General features: G+C 39.3%; 1 protein-coding gene across 1 annotated transcript in view; it reads left to right on the plus strand.

Moving 5' to 3' along the window:
- Nucleotides 1-14,850, plus strand: part of LOC133563443 (pyruvate dehydrogenase protein X component, mitochondrial-like) — a 41,737-nt gene extending 26,887 nt beyond the window's left edge. The window contains exons 7-12 of the mRNA XM_061917569.1: nucleotides 390-555; nucleotides 1,068-1,215; nucleotides 7,283-7,341; nucleotides 7,420-7,578; nucleotides 11,286-11,350; nucleotides 13,691-14,850. Of these exons, the coding sequence (XP_061773553.1) occupies nucleotides 390-555; nucleotides 1,068-1,215; nucleotides 7,283-7,341; nucleotides 7,420-7,578; nucleotides 11,286-11,350; nucleotides 13,691-13,946 (853 nt within the window). The 3' untranslated portion in view covers nucleotides 13,947-14,850. The remainder of the gene's footprint in view (nucleotides 1-389; nucleotides 556-1,067; nucleotides 1,216-7,282; nucleotides 7,342-7,419; nucleotides 7,579-11,285; nucleotides 11,351-13,690) is intronic.
- Nucleotides 14,851-15,533: the final 683 nt, after the last annotated feature.

Raw genomic sequence — 15,533 nt, forward strand, 5'->3', positions numbered from 1 at the left:
TGGACAAACGCAAAACTTGGAAAGCTTTTTCTGTTTATCATTTACAATCCTTATGTACGACAAGAACACAGATGCTTGGCTTTATTTAATTTATCGTAAATAAATAGCTAACACTTGTGTCAACAGAGCTAGGGCCCTCTATAGCGCTCATTATACCCTCTGCAAACATCCAGAAACTGCCAGCAATATTCCATTTACATGTCGGAAACTGATAATTGACCAAATATGAGTGATATTGTTACAATGAGCGCTAACGCAGACATCATTTTTTTTTTTTGCGGCGCATAGATAGCAATGTGCTTTGCAGCTCATAAAAGCCAACAATAATAATAATTACTTTATTTGTGCATAACCAGAGTTTCCCATCTTTTTCTATTTTGTTACAACAGGGATGCATTAAATCTTATGAAGATGTCTCCTGAGGCAAAAAAAATGCCCATCCTGACTGCTCCACCTGTCCCGAGTCCTGCTCAGAGACCAGCAGCTGTTCCTCCACCACCAAGCAGCAGGCCCAACATACCACCTCTATCTGTACCAGGGAAACCTGGAGCACCGGTTGGTTTTCTATTGTCTAACACAGAATATATACACACACCTACCACTTAAAGGCCAAAGGTCACTGTCGCCCTCGTTCACTTTCTGGCTCTCGCTAATGAATAAAACATGTATGCACATCATTTTAATTATACATTGTCAAAAGTCATTCAGTTAATTGATTAGTTCTGGTTTAATCATTTTGTGGTCCAGTATTTGTACTCTGGAAATCAATTTGCCATGGGATTTTAACTTGGTTTCCTGATTTTAATGTTATTTAGAACAATGTTGTGTTATTTTTTTCACATCATAAGATTTTTTTTTCTGTAAAAAAAAATGACCATTTAATATCTGGTGGTTTTGAGTAATTCTTACCTACAACCAATTAACTGTAACAAGCTTGTACAGTTTTGGTCAACCTGGTCCAAGTTTATGATTGATTTGAATTACATTGCACATCATTCGTGTTTCTGTCTGCTGATTTACCTGTTGACTTACAGAAAACACTCTTTTCACTCTTTTATTCTCCTCAGGGCACTTTCACAGAGCTCCCAGCCTCAAATGTCCGCCGCGTGATTGCTCAACGACTAACTCAGTCGAAAACCACCATCCCCCATGCTTATGCCTCTGTTGACTGTAACATGGCAGCTGTCATGGCGCTACGTAAAGACTTAGCCAAAGGTAAACAATACGTTTGTGTGTACGCTTAAGCAGGAACGACACTTGTTCATGCTCATTATGTTCAAATTTTACTGAATTTTCAACATTTTATTTGAAGATGAGAATTTAATATTTTCCACATGACTGCTCATTTGGCGAGTGCAGTATATAACATTGATAGAAACATTGGTACATATCTGCTCAATTATCTTACTAAGTACACTTTGATTGATTGATTGATACTTTTATTAGTAGATTGCACAGTTCAGTCCATATTCTGTACAATTGACCACTAAATGGTAACACCCCAATAAGTTTTTCAACTTGTTTAAGTCGAGGTCCACGTTTATCAATTCAATTATTCCCAACAATTACAAACAAACCAGATTAATGCCGATTAGGGTCTCTTTTTTCATGGAGATCAATTTAGATCAGAGATGTTAAAAAAAAAATGTTTGGGGCCCAAATTTCCAGAAAACTAAGGACTGCATGTAGGCCAAACTTCTTCCTTCACTATTAGTCCTCTTGTTTATATTCCGTAGAACCAACATCCTTGATGGTTTGGTCCGTTTTTTCGTGAAGAGGTACGGAAGCGCTTTGCTATTTTTAAAAACTTTCTGCGAAAAGTTAGTCCAGGATTATCTCTTATGGCAGCCCTCTAAGTGGTTTTAAGAATCTGCTGCAAAAATACCACAATAGCTATTGCCCAAATGATTAAAGAAAACTTTGAGGATCACTACTAGTATAAATAAGTCGAACAAATGATTACTGACTGCATCCAAAGTGAATAAGTTACAGCAACACAATAGTTAAATAAATCATATTATGAAAAGTAAATGTAAATGCCTAAAATTTGAGGACTTAAAGGGATGCCTTGAGGAACGCCTTAATTATGTAAAGCACAATTTTGGACCTTATTCAACATGTACCGTGATGCATACAACCTTTACTCTGAAGTTAAACCTCCATCGGGACAATCATAATTTAAGTCTTGAGTTAGACCTGACTTTTGCTCTAGTCTCCCTTCATGAATTTAGATTATTTAACTCAAGACTAGGACAAGTCTGGGTATGTTTTATGTAGAGAAAACCATTTTAATAAATTCTGGTATAAAATTTGAAATAGCCTCGAATTTGGGCTTAATCTCTGTACGGGAAGCCAGGCTTATGAGTCAAAGCACACCACAAGTTATTGATCTAATTGTGCTGCATTTTGCAGTGCACACAATAAACACAACTTACCGTCAACTTTTTAATAAATGGGTTGTACTTGTATAGCGCTTTCCTACCTTCAAGGTATCATATGTCCCGGCAAGAAATCTGCGTTCAAAGGACTCCGGCTTATTAGTGATTCCCAAAGCCCAAAAAAAGTCTGCGGGCTATAGAGCGTTTTCCGTTCGGGCTCCAGTACTCTGGAATGCCCTCCCGGTAACAGTTCGAGATGCCACCTCAGTAGAAGCATTTAAGTCTCACCTTAAAACTTATTTGTATACTCTAGCCTTTAAATAGACTCCCTTTTTAGACCAGTTGATCTGCCGTTTCTTTTCTTTTTCTTCTATGTCCCACTCTCCCTTGTGGAGGGGGTCCGGTCCGATCCGGTGGCCATGTACTGCTTGCCTGTGTATCGGCTGGGGACATCTCTGCGCTGCTGATCCGCCTCCGCTTGGGATGGTTTCCTGCTGGCTCCGCTGTGAACGGGACTCTCGCTGCTGTGTTGGATCCGCTTTGGACTGGACTCTCGCGACTGTGTTGTATCCATTGTGGATTGAACTTTCACAGTATCATGTTAGACCCGCTCAACATCCATTGCTTTCCTCCTCTCCAAGGTTCTCATAGTCATCATTGTCACCGACGTCCCACTGGGTCATTATTGTCACCGATGTCCCACTGGGTGTGAGTTTTCCTTGCCCTTATGTGGGCCTACCGAGGATGTCGTGGTGGTTTGTGCAGCCCTTTGAGACACTAGTGATTTAGGGCTATATAAGTAAACATTGATTGATTGATGATTGATTGATGGAGGGAGCTGCCATGCAAGGCGCTAACCAGCACCCATCAGGAGCAAGGGTGAAGTGTCTTGCTCAGGACACAACGGACGTGACGAGGTTGGTACTAGGTGGGAATTGAACCAGGGACCCTCGGGTTGCGCACGGCCACTCTCCCACTGCGCCATGCCGTCCCTATAATAAATAAATAATAAATACTTCCTTAAATATCAAAGTTGAACAACTGCTATTAATTATTTTTGAAGGTTTGCATTTGTTGAACAAAACTTTGGGATACAGCCATGTGAGGTTTACCTTCACAATGTTGTGATGTATTCTTAGAACCAGGAGTACATAAATGAAAGTTGCATATAACTTGGAGTAGTCTGTGTACATCTTAGATAGTAGCGTTGATTAGCTGTCCTATAGAAAGACCTTTACCCACAGTGTCTAAACAGTTGGCTACACGAGTCCACATGTCCAAGCCAAGGAGACATTCTGGGCTGCTACCTTCACCGTCAGCTTGGAAAACTACCATGTGGTTCAGTTTCTGAAAAGCGTATCATGGTTCGTTCCAGAAAGTCACAATAAATATTTAAATCCATGTTACCCTCAATGAACTGTAGTCCCAAAGTGCCGGGAATCACTCATGCAGCCTCAAACCAATATTGTACACCAACATGCAAGTCTGTAAGTAAAACGGTTATCTTGGTCATGACTTGTGTTACCAGCTATTTAGACATTAATTTTGTAAAGTCTTTCCAAAAATGCAATGAAGTTTATCACTCGAGACTCACTTCTTCCGCTATATTATGTTGCAATTGTCTCTGTTAGTATCTAATATGTCACTCCAGATGATGGTGTTGACATTATCATGAATCTAATTAACTCTGCAAAGGCATGTTGCTGTGTAAATGCACACCGATTACACACAGGATCTGTTAGAAAAGCACAGGCAAATAAATGTTGGATATGCTGTTGGTTCTGGCAAATCTCTGGATAAAAGATCATTTTTAATATTGGTTTAGGAGCATGGAAATAGTTTACGCACTTTTGCGTGGCGAATGATGCTCTCAAGATAACCAAAAATATTATTATTCAAAAATCATCATGGGACTAGAGATCAATTCAAACATAAATTACTGACAGCAAAAAAGTGTGGCAGTGTTGTACAGTATTTATATTCTTAATACGTGGAACCTTTCCTAAAAAAACCACAAAGAAGTTTTTCTTTCTCACCGATGTCACAAACACAGTTTTGGAATACTCCAAAACAAGTAGGTACAAATGTGAAGTGAAGTGAATTATATTTACATAGCGCTTTTCTCAAGTGACTCAAAGCGCTTTACATAGTGACACCCAATATCTAAGTTACATTTAAACCAGTGTGGGTGGCACTGGGAGCAGGTGGGTAAAGTGTCTTGCCCAAGGACACAACGGCGGTAACTAGGATGGCACAAGCGGGAATCGAACCTGCAACCCTCAAGTTGCTGACACGGCCACTCTACCAACCGAGCTATGCCGCCCTAAATCAAATAGTAAATCCTTTAAAGTCATAAAGTAGATGCACAGCAGCAGACAGTGAACAGAAATACAGGCAGTAAACCCAACACTTTTAATTTATGATATTGCCACCAGAAGAACAAAAGAAACAAAAGTTTACCAATAAAACAAGGTTATCCTTCCTCAGAGTGCCGTAGCAGTGGTGGCGGAAGAAAACCGTGTGTTTCTCTGCCCTCACGCGATGAACTCGCTGTTTTCTTCCGTTGCTCGCACTGTAACTAGTACATAAGAAAACTCATGTTTATGGATCTAAATATATTTTTTAATTCATATATAGTGACACATTCATAACCACGGAACGTCATAAACTGGGGACTAACTGCATCTATTGTGATCCACATCATCGAAATACTTCCTTCAATCAATCAATGTTTACTTATATAGCCCTAAATCACTAGTGTCTCAAAGGGCTGCACAAACCGAAACACAAACCACTACGTCATCCTCGGTAGGCCGACATAAGGGCAAGGAAAACTCACACCCAGTGGGACGTCGGTGACAATGATGACTATGAGAACCTTGGAGAGGACGAAAGCAATGGATGTCGAGCGGGTCTAACATGATACTGTGAAAGTTCAATCCATAATGGATCCAACACAGCCGCGAGAGTCCAGTCCAAAGCGGATCCAACACAGCAGCGATAGTCCCGTTCACAGCGGAGCCAGCAGGAAACCATCCCAAGCGGAGGCGGATCAGCAGCGCAGGGATGTCCCCAAGCCGATACACTGGCAAGCGGTCCATCCTGGGTCCCGACTCTGGACGAGCGGTCCATCCTGGGTCCCGACTCTGGACAGCCAGTACGTCATCCATGGCCATCGGATCGGACCGGACCCCCTCTACAAGGGAGAGTGGGACATAGGAGAAAAAGAAAAGAAACGGCAGATCAACTGGTCTAAAAATGGAGTCTATATAAAGGCTAGAGTATACAAATGAGTTTTAAGGTCAGACTTAAATGCTTCTACTGAGGTGGCATTTCGAACTGTTACCTGGAGGGCATTCCAGAGTACTGGAGCCCGAAATGAAAACGCTCTATAGCCCGCAGACTTTTTTTGGGCTTTGGGAATCACTAATAAGTCGGAGTCCTTTGAACGCAGATTTCTTGCCAGGACATATGGTACAATACAATCAGCAAGATAGGATGGAGCTAGACCGTGTAGTATTTTATACGTAAGTAGTAAAACCTCAAAGTCACATCTTAAGTGCACAGGAAGCCAGTGCAGGTGAGCCAGTATAGGCGTAATGTGATCAAACTTTCTTGTTCTTGTCAAAAGTCTAGCAGCCGCATTTTGTACCAACTGTAGTCTTTTAATACTAGACATGGGGAGACCCGAAAATAATACGTTACAGTAATCGAGACGAGATGTAACAAACGCATGGATAATGATCTCAGCGTCTTTAGTGGACAGAATCGAGCGAATTTTAGCGATATTACGGAGATGAAAGAAGGCCGTTTTAGTAACGCTTTTAATGTGTGGCTCAAAGGAGAGAGTTGGGTCGAAGATAATACCCAGATTCTTTACCGAGTCGCCTTGTTTAATTGTTTGGTTGTCAAATGTTAAAGTTCTATTATTAAATAGAGGTCGGTGTCTAGCAGGACCGATAATCAGCATTTCCGTTTTTTTTGGCGTTGAGTTGCAAAAAGTTAGCGGACATCCATTGTTTAATTTCATTAAGACACGTCTCCAGCCGACTACAATCCGGCGTGTTGGTCAGCTTTAGGGGCATGTAGAGTTCGGTGTCATCAGCATAACAGTGAAAGCTAACACCGAATTTGCGTATGATGTCACCTAGCGGCAGCAGGTATATGCTGTAGAGTGCAGGGCCAAGATCGTTTTGGTTTCACTAAGTAATGCCTAAATTAGAAAACATTGGTCCCTACCAGAACTTTCATACAAATCCTGTAGACGTGCTGGAAGACATTTTAAAACAGCTGGTGAATAAATGAAGCCCATTATTCATAAACATTGATAACTTCAAACCAGTAAAGATTTGTCACAGTTGTATTTCCAACAAAACTAGAACATGTACTGCCATTGTACTGTTTTAGAAATTGAGCAGTGATCTGTACTGACAAATTAAAAAAAGAAATATTTACGTTTTGCCAAACAAGTAAGCTATCTCTATTTCGCCCCTTCCTGTCAATGAAGAAATTGGATGGCCCTTTCAGACCGATTACTAAGGTTTGTATGTACTGAGGGATTCGCTCTCCGGTTGTTTTCACAGACAGTCTTTGTTCAGGATCTCACAATTTCACGCTTAGTCCAGTCATCATGCGGCTCACAATAGCAGCACTCATAACAGTCTGCTGTTACACTAATGGACACCAGAATAAAGAGACAGTAGATGTAGACCAAATTCTGGCCTTGTGGTATCGTGTGTGTCGAGGAGATTATCAAGAGTTTACGTCACGTTTGTGTTTTAGTTGTCTTTTTGACAAAAGACTGAGTTGAACTTATGCAGCTTAGACAGCCCATTACCAGCTGTCTGGCTATCTTTGTGACGCACCAAAATGACTCACAGTTTGTTGTCTATTTGTCTTTTCAGAAAATGTCAAAGTTTCTGTTAATGATTTCATTATCAAGGCAGCTGCAGTTACTCTTAAAGTAAGTATTGTTTAAAATACTCTAATTGTTGTGACACTGTGTTAATATATGTATATTTTTTTGGTGTGTAATAACTAGGAGCTACCAGAAGTGAACGTGAACTGGTCAGGCGATGGACCCCTGGCACTTGATTCTATTCACATTTCAATTGCTGTGGCAACCGACAAAGGACTCATTACCCCCATCATCCGAGATGCTGCAATCAAAGGAGTTCAGGAGATCTCAGCGAATGCAAAGGTAGACATCTTTAAGAGTGAGGATTAAAGCATGAATTTATTGTGCAAACACCAACAGGTCGTTTTAGTGGCTCTTCATATCTAAAAATGCGTACATCTGGCCTATTGTGCAGTTGTATTCATCTTGACGGCCTCTGGGTTTTCTTACCAGTATGATATCTGACCATGTGCAGTTAAACTTTGCATTTCCGATTCTCCATTCAGATGTGTAGATAATCAGTTCGCTATTATTATTTTAGAGGCTGTCCCAGTGTTTGCTTCAGATAGACAGCAACTTTGTAGCGATCGCTTCTTTGTCCTAGTTCCATCTGGTTCCATGTGTAAATATGCAATACTTGCTAAATAATAACATATACCGTATTTCCTTGAATACATGTAATATGCGCCTGCCTTGAATTACTGCCAGATAAAACTCACTCCCCAAATTAATAAGCACATGCTTACTTTTACCGCCCGGTCAGAATTCGTGACATCATGGGTGACGTCATTTTCAATTTTGCGGAGGAGTTTTATTTTTGCTTTCACTGTTCGTAAACCAGGGGTCTTGTTCCACAGCCATACAGATCACACTAATGGTTGTGATATAAAACAATTTTAACATTTAACTAATATGCGCCACACTCTGTGAACCCTAACCAAATAAGAATAACAAACACATTTCTGGAGAACATTGGCTCTGTAACACATTATGAACGCAACATAAGAATTACCCAGAATGCTGTGCATACATGACTCTTGGCTATATTATACACCCCGCTAGCACCAAACCCCCTCTCTTCGTGTGTGGGTTGGGGGCGCGTGTATAATATAGCCAAGAGCCATGGATGCATTGGAATTCTGGGTAATTCTTATGTTGCGTTTATAACATGTTACAGAGCCAATGTTCTCCAGAAATGTGTTTGTTATTCTTGTTTGGTTAGAGTTCACAGAGTGTGGCGCATATTACTAAGAGTTTTAAAGTTGTTTATATCACAACCATTAGTGTAAACGGTATGGCTGTTGACTAAGTATTCATTGCAATTTCGTATGAGAAGCAGTGAAAAGCATGTGTCCTATTGGCACGCAGATAGCATGATGTAAAGGTGGGCGCGATGACATGCTGTAGAGCAGTGGTCCCCAACCAACGGGCCGCGGCCTCAAAATAATTTGTTATTATTTTTTTTTTATCACACTCAATCTTTTACTGCATGCCATTGGTAAGCGCAGGGGTGAGAAGAGGTTTTTAAGTAATTAGCGCCTGCTTACTTTTACTGCATGCCTTGAACAAGCGCAGGAGTGAGAGGAGGTTTTAAATTAATTAGCGCCCCGGCGGCTATTCAAGGAAATACGGTATAAACAACTTATGGTCAAATAAAATATTCACGAGCATTTGAAGAAGGCTCTATGGCAGAATCATGATAGCTGACTACATTCAATAGCATGCAAATTAGTCGCAATAGTGTTTGGTACTTGGAGCAGTTTAAGAACGCAGAAGTCCCACAATAATTTGCTTCGTAAGTCATAATTAAAAACAAAGTGGTGTTAACTAAGTAGGGGATTTGATGTATTCATGAAATGCTGTTTTATTTGGGTATTGATTATAGTCCAATCTGTATAATATCTGCATGCTGGCTTGCATGTGCGCACACAAGGTAATTTCAACAAAAAAGTCTTTAAAGTACAAACACAACTCGAAAATACATATTACACCAAGGGACCTGTAACAAATCTCTGCCATTATACTTCATTGTATGCGACCAAGACATCTGTCTGTTGTTATGCTTTTCCCGTCTTCTTTAATAGCTCTATAAAACATAGTCTTATATTAGTGATTGGCAGAGGTAGACTAAAAGAGTGTGTTTTGTAGCAATGTTTCTTATTCTTTACTTGAATTTAACAGTATTATTTCTTTTAAATCAACTGCCGCACATCCTAATGTTTATTTTAGTTGTTTATATATTTTGGTTACCTCATTTAAATACGTTCTATTGAAAAATATTAGAAACAGCCCAGAGTGTGATTTAGTAAGGCTCTATATACCACTGTAAAGTAGAATCGCAATAATAAACATATTGGTATATTAACGGAATACCTCTCGAACACTGTTGATCAAAATGTGTATCTTTTGTACAGGCAGAACTTCTAAAACAATATAACATTTTGCAGGATGTCATAAAGTTGTGGCCAGTCAGGACATAAGAAGAAATCAAATCAGTTTTCCTGAACAACTATTATGGTAGACATGCCAAAGGCACAAGTGGTAGAAAATAGAGGGATGGAATTTTTTAATACAGTATATAATATTTGGACTGCAAGAACTGGAGGATTCAGTATGGTCGTCTGTGAACACATTTCTTGTTTTTGTGTTACATTCTGTATACAAACACATGTGCCGTATTTTTCGGACTATAAGTCGCAGTCTTCTCCACAGTCCAGCGGGTGGGTGAGACCCGGCCAAACCAAAAAAATATATATATATTTTTTTTTACATTTTTTTTTTATAGTTCGGCCAAGTCTCACCCCCGGCCAAACTACAGAAAAAACGCGACTTATAGTCCGGAAAATACGGTATAATTTATTTTTTGATATCAGGGGTCCCTGTAGTATTTTCAGTTTAGGGATGTAATGGTATGAAATGTTTGTCTCATGGTTAAGGTTGGTTATCAATGTTATCACTGTATGGTTGAATGGTCTCACAAAGTACTTAAACACACACTGAATACACTAAACACTAAATATGTTTCATTGAGTAAACAACAGACACAAAATATACTTTCCGTGGCAAAGGAAACATTTAATACTCTTCTGGCTTCTTACGAGCCATATTTTTGTTATTTGAGTCTTCAAATATGTTGATCCTCTTTTGTTTTGATTTGTAAAGGTTTTGGAGTGTTTTTTTTAATTATCTGTAAAGGCAAAATGGCAGTTGCTTGCTTCACTTCCTGACTTTTGTGACGTCACGTCAGTTAACTTCCTGGTGTTAATACCTCTGTGTATGGACTGTCTTAAAAGAGAGCAAAACTGTAGGTTAAATGTGCTATGTTGAATAGCCCAGTTGCTCACACAGCAATGTGTCTTGTATTAATGTTAACATTTAAGATAGCTCGTGATTAGTGTGCTAGCTGCTTCTCTTGGAAATGAGCAGTACCTCAGCGAGTTTTTCAAAGTATGGTAACAATTACAACAAGTTTTACGATCCTGACAATTTTAAAACGTATCACTAACTTTTGGAACTTCTACCGTTGTTTATCATTATACTAACCGGTTCATCCCTTGTGCAGTTTTAGGTAAAAAAAAACAAAAAACACATGCATTTGAAAAGAAACATCATAAAATATTCCTAACAAAACATGATTGCTTGTACACATTGTTTTACTAAAACAATCCCATGGCCAAACTTTATTCCTTTTGTTTTCTCTGATGTTACTACAAACAGTCACGCTGTGCCACAAAAACCCATGACGACAATATTTGTTAGTTTTGTTTGCCAGATTCCTCATGTTCCCTTCTAGGTCTTGTCATTTATTTCGACATTTTTTAATATACATTGATGTGGTGTGGTCATATAACAGAAGCAACATATAGCCATTCTGTATCTGAGCTTTTAAATTATATTTAGGTCCTTAGTTTTTTGTTTGTGTTTTACATTTTATACATACAGTATGTGTGATAGCCACTTTGATTAAAATATTTTAGGATGAGGATTTAATGATTTCAAATCTGTGACAGGCATTGGCCCAAAAGGCTAGAGATGGAAAACTTCTACCCGAGGAGTACCAGGGCGGCTCATTCAGGTAAAACAAAGAAAAAGAAAATGTGTGATAAAATAATACTAAATGTCAGTCTACTTTCATGCATTATTTAGTCATCATGTTATGTATTCTGGGCAGCACGGTGGAAGAGGGGTTAGTGCACCTGCCTCACAATTGGAAGGTCCTGAGTAGTCCTGAGTTCATCTTTCTGTGTTTGCATGTTCTCCCTGTGACTGTATGGGTTCCCTCCGGGTACTGCGGCTTCCTCCCACCCCCAAAGACATGCACCTGGGGATAGGTTGATTGGCAACACTAAATTGGCCCTAGTGTGTGAATTTGGTCTGTCTATCTGTGTTGGCCCTGTGATGAGGTGGCGACTTCTCCAGGGTGTACACCGCCTTCCGCCCAATTGTAGCTGAGATAGGCTCCAGCGACCCTAAAAGGGACAAGCGGTAGAAAATGGATGGATGGATGGGTTATGCATTCTTGATTGTGTATGAGTGAGTTCTTGGTCTACATAGGCCATCACATCAGTTGCTATCAATTGCTGAAAATGTTTGAGTCATTAGAATTAATGTTGTTGTTTGGACGTAGATGGGGGTTCTCTGTCAGCCAGGAGCAATTAATTCAGCACCCGTGCAAGCATCCCTGATCATTATGTACACTATATTTTCACAATATGATTCACTGGTGAACACTGTATGTTATTCATACTTACCGGTAGATTGTTTTATTTTTCATGCATGCATTGCATATGTTATGTGCATGTGTATGTCTGCAAGGCAGAAAACCGTAAATATCAATATAATACGTTTTTCAAAATGTAGAGACAAAGATAAAGATAGATAGATATACAATTTAAGTCAGAAAATGACATACAAACTTTGGCTTGAATTTTGGTCCAGATTTATTTGAACCATTTTTTTCAAGGGTGGAAGGATTATACAGCATACATCTTCAAAGATTTTAAAAAGCATTGGGTATACAGTTTGGAATTTATTTTGGTGTAACTTTGAATTGCATCAAGTCAGAATTCTGCATACAGGCTCAATATTTTTTATTTATTGAAATATTTATTTCAAACATGCACACAACAAAACTATTTTTTTTATTTTTTTTTTACATTTTGGCAGAGATAGTCATGCAAGGCTTGAAAAGGGGTTGGATGAAGCAAATGCTTATAATATCCCAACCCTTCTCACTCATTTCACATTTAATATAAACAATATAATACAAAAACAATACTATATAAACAAAAACAAGAAAAACTCCTGTACACTAACAATACGATAGTACCACTGTTACTATGAGACAAGATGAGACACACACACACACACACACACACACACACACAGGCCCAAACACTCTCTGACCATACACCTCTCTCTCATCGCTCTGTGCTGAGGTCATCACTCTCTTTCCTCCTCGTACTTCTTCAGTGCTTTGTTTTTAAACAGTGTTTTAAATTGTATCATGCTAGAACGTGTTTTTAACTTGTAGACTAATAGTCACTAAAATCTAATAGTAAGTAATGCTGAAGGTTCCAGAATGACTTTTATCTTGACAAAGCCAAGATTTGATCTTGACTGAATGTAGTTAAAAGTGTCTCTTTAGCACCTTAAAATATGTTCATTTGACAACACTCATTACTCGACCAGGAAAAGTGATGGAAAAGTCCAGATAACTCTGAAAAGCTAAGAAGGCAAATTGTTGATCAACACAAAGTATTTTTGGAGTTATTTTGAATGACTACAGATTCCAAGATTCAAACAGCTTAAAGGTGAACTGCACTTTTTAAAATTGTGCCTATCATTCACAATCCCTATGTAAGACAAACACACATGTTTTAATTGTTGTAATGCATTCTAAGTCGTTAAGTACGGCAAGTACGAGGTGGCTAACAATTTAGCTGATGGGAGTACACTATTGTGCCCATAAAGCCTTTTAAAAAAACATCCAAAAATTGCCAAATTATTAAAATTGTCCATTTACATCTTGTGATTTGAATATTACCAATATATTAGCGATATTGTTATTATAAGTGCTGTGTCATGTGATCATGACTGAATGTAGCTAAAAGGGTTTCTTTAGCACCTTAAAATATGTTTATTTGACAACACTCATTAATCGACCAGGACTATAATGGAAGATTAACTATTTTCAGCAGTGCCGTGACCAGAGAGAGCTGACTAGATTGTGCTGCTATATTGACTGGTGAGCTGCTGCGTATATCATAAACAGTGAAAATATATAGATGGAACTCCACATCTATACATGTCTACTTTACGGGATTCATTTTGTCCCTTCTATTATGCCATGTCTATATAATTTTGTCTTGTTGTTCTGGTGCTATTTATCCACATGCAACTCTTTCTCCCTTAGTATATCCAATCTTGGGATGTTTGGCATCAGTGGCTTCAGCGCTGTGATCAACCCACCACAGGCGTGCATCCTGGCGGTCGGGACTTCCAGGGAAGAATTACGCCTCTGTGAGGATAACCAGACCCTGCGTACCCAACAGCTGATGACTGTTACCTTGTCTAGCGACGGGCGGCTTGTGGATGACGAACTGGCCTCACGATTTCTTGACAGGTTTCGTGATAACCTAGAGGAACCTCAGCGCATGGCTTTAGCCTGAAATATGATGACCGCAAATTGGAAATAAAGCAGCCATGCGTGAGAGAGTTTTGGGAAAAAAACATTTCCTGTCATGTTTGGTTCATGGCTTGGTGTGTGGAAATACATTTGCACTCGAAATTATCCAACCATCATTGTAAATAACATCCATCTATTTTCTGTAACGCGTGTCATCATTAAGGTCACAGCTGAGCGAGAGACCATCCAAGCTGACTTCTGGCAAGTGGGGTACACCCCGGACTGGTCGCCAGCCTAACAATGCACATGTGGAGAGACAGGTACTCACACCTGTGGACAGTTAAGTTTCTCCAATTGAGATAGTATGCATGTTTTTGCAATGCTGGAGGAAGCCTGAGTACCCAGCGAAAACCCATGCACACACCGGGAGAAGATGACAATTCCACACAGATGTTCGGATATTTTAATTTATTTTTGTTTTGTTGCAAGTTTATAAAATTTGCAAATAAATATAATCCAGAATGAGGATTGAATCGTTTTGAGTGCATCTTAGCAGGCTTTGGAATGAAATAGTCCCGCTCAGCTTCTTTCTGAGCGTAGTCCCAACTCGTAATTTACATAGCAGGGTGCAGTAACATTAACCCTTCTTTCATACTACTACCGGTACTAGTTTTGGTATGCAAATATGTCATTATGTTGTGTTTGTACAGTGTGAAAATAAATATTAGTATAGCACTTAAACCATATTTAAAAGTGGATTTGTTGTGATATTTATTGCAGACACGGGAGTCAATTCTTATTACATTCAGCATTCAATACATTAACATAATGTTAGAAAACTAAAAAATAAATGTCAGGTTGCCTGTTGGTGTCCCTTATGTACAAACAACTTCAAAATGATTGTGTCTGTTTTAACATGCAAAATAAAAGATGCTAGTATTTATTGATGAAGGATTCTTAATGAACTGTACTTTAAAACTCATTCAACCATTCCGTCCAGCCTCCCGGTGTAGCAGAGGAAAACCACAGATGTGTTTGTGTGTGTTTAATTAAAATATTAATAGCTTGAGTAGTAAAAACTAAAAAAAATCTTATGTCAATTAGGATAATATCCTCTGGCAAACATACTGGTCATCTGATGCTGACAGATGTTCTTATTTGCCCCAAGTGTGAACCAAGCAGCTGTTTATGTACAGTTCCGCGTTAGTAGGTGGAGCCAATGCATTTGTTAAGACGCTCCAAAAATGGACAATGCTGTGATCTCACACTGGTGCTTGTTCTGGTTGCCAGTTCCTCATGACAACATAATGCATACTTGCCAACCTTGAGACCTCCGATTTCAGGAGGTGGGGGGTGGAGGCCGTGGGGCAGAGGCGTGGTTGGGGTGGGGGGCGGGGTTAAGAGGGGAGTATAATTCACCAACTCAAGTATTTCATATATATTTCATATATATATATATATATACCGTATTGCCTTGAATTGCCGCCGGGCATTTAATATGCGCCTGCCTTGAACAACTGCCGGGTCAAACCTGCTTCCCAAAATTATTAGAGCATACTTACTATAACTGCCGGGTCAAATTTGAGACGTCAAAAGAGACGCCTCCCCTGTCGTCATATTCGAAATGGCG

Source organism: Nerophis ophidion, linkage group LG12, assembly GCF_033978795.1.
Source record: "Nerophis ophidion isolate RoL-2023_Sa linkage group LG12, RoL_Noph_v1.0, whole genome shotgun sequence".
In the NCBI taxonomy this organism is placed as follows: domain Eukaryota; kingdom Metazoa; phylum Chordata; class Actinopteri; order Syngnathiformes; family Syngnathidae; genus Nerophis; species Nerophis ophidion.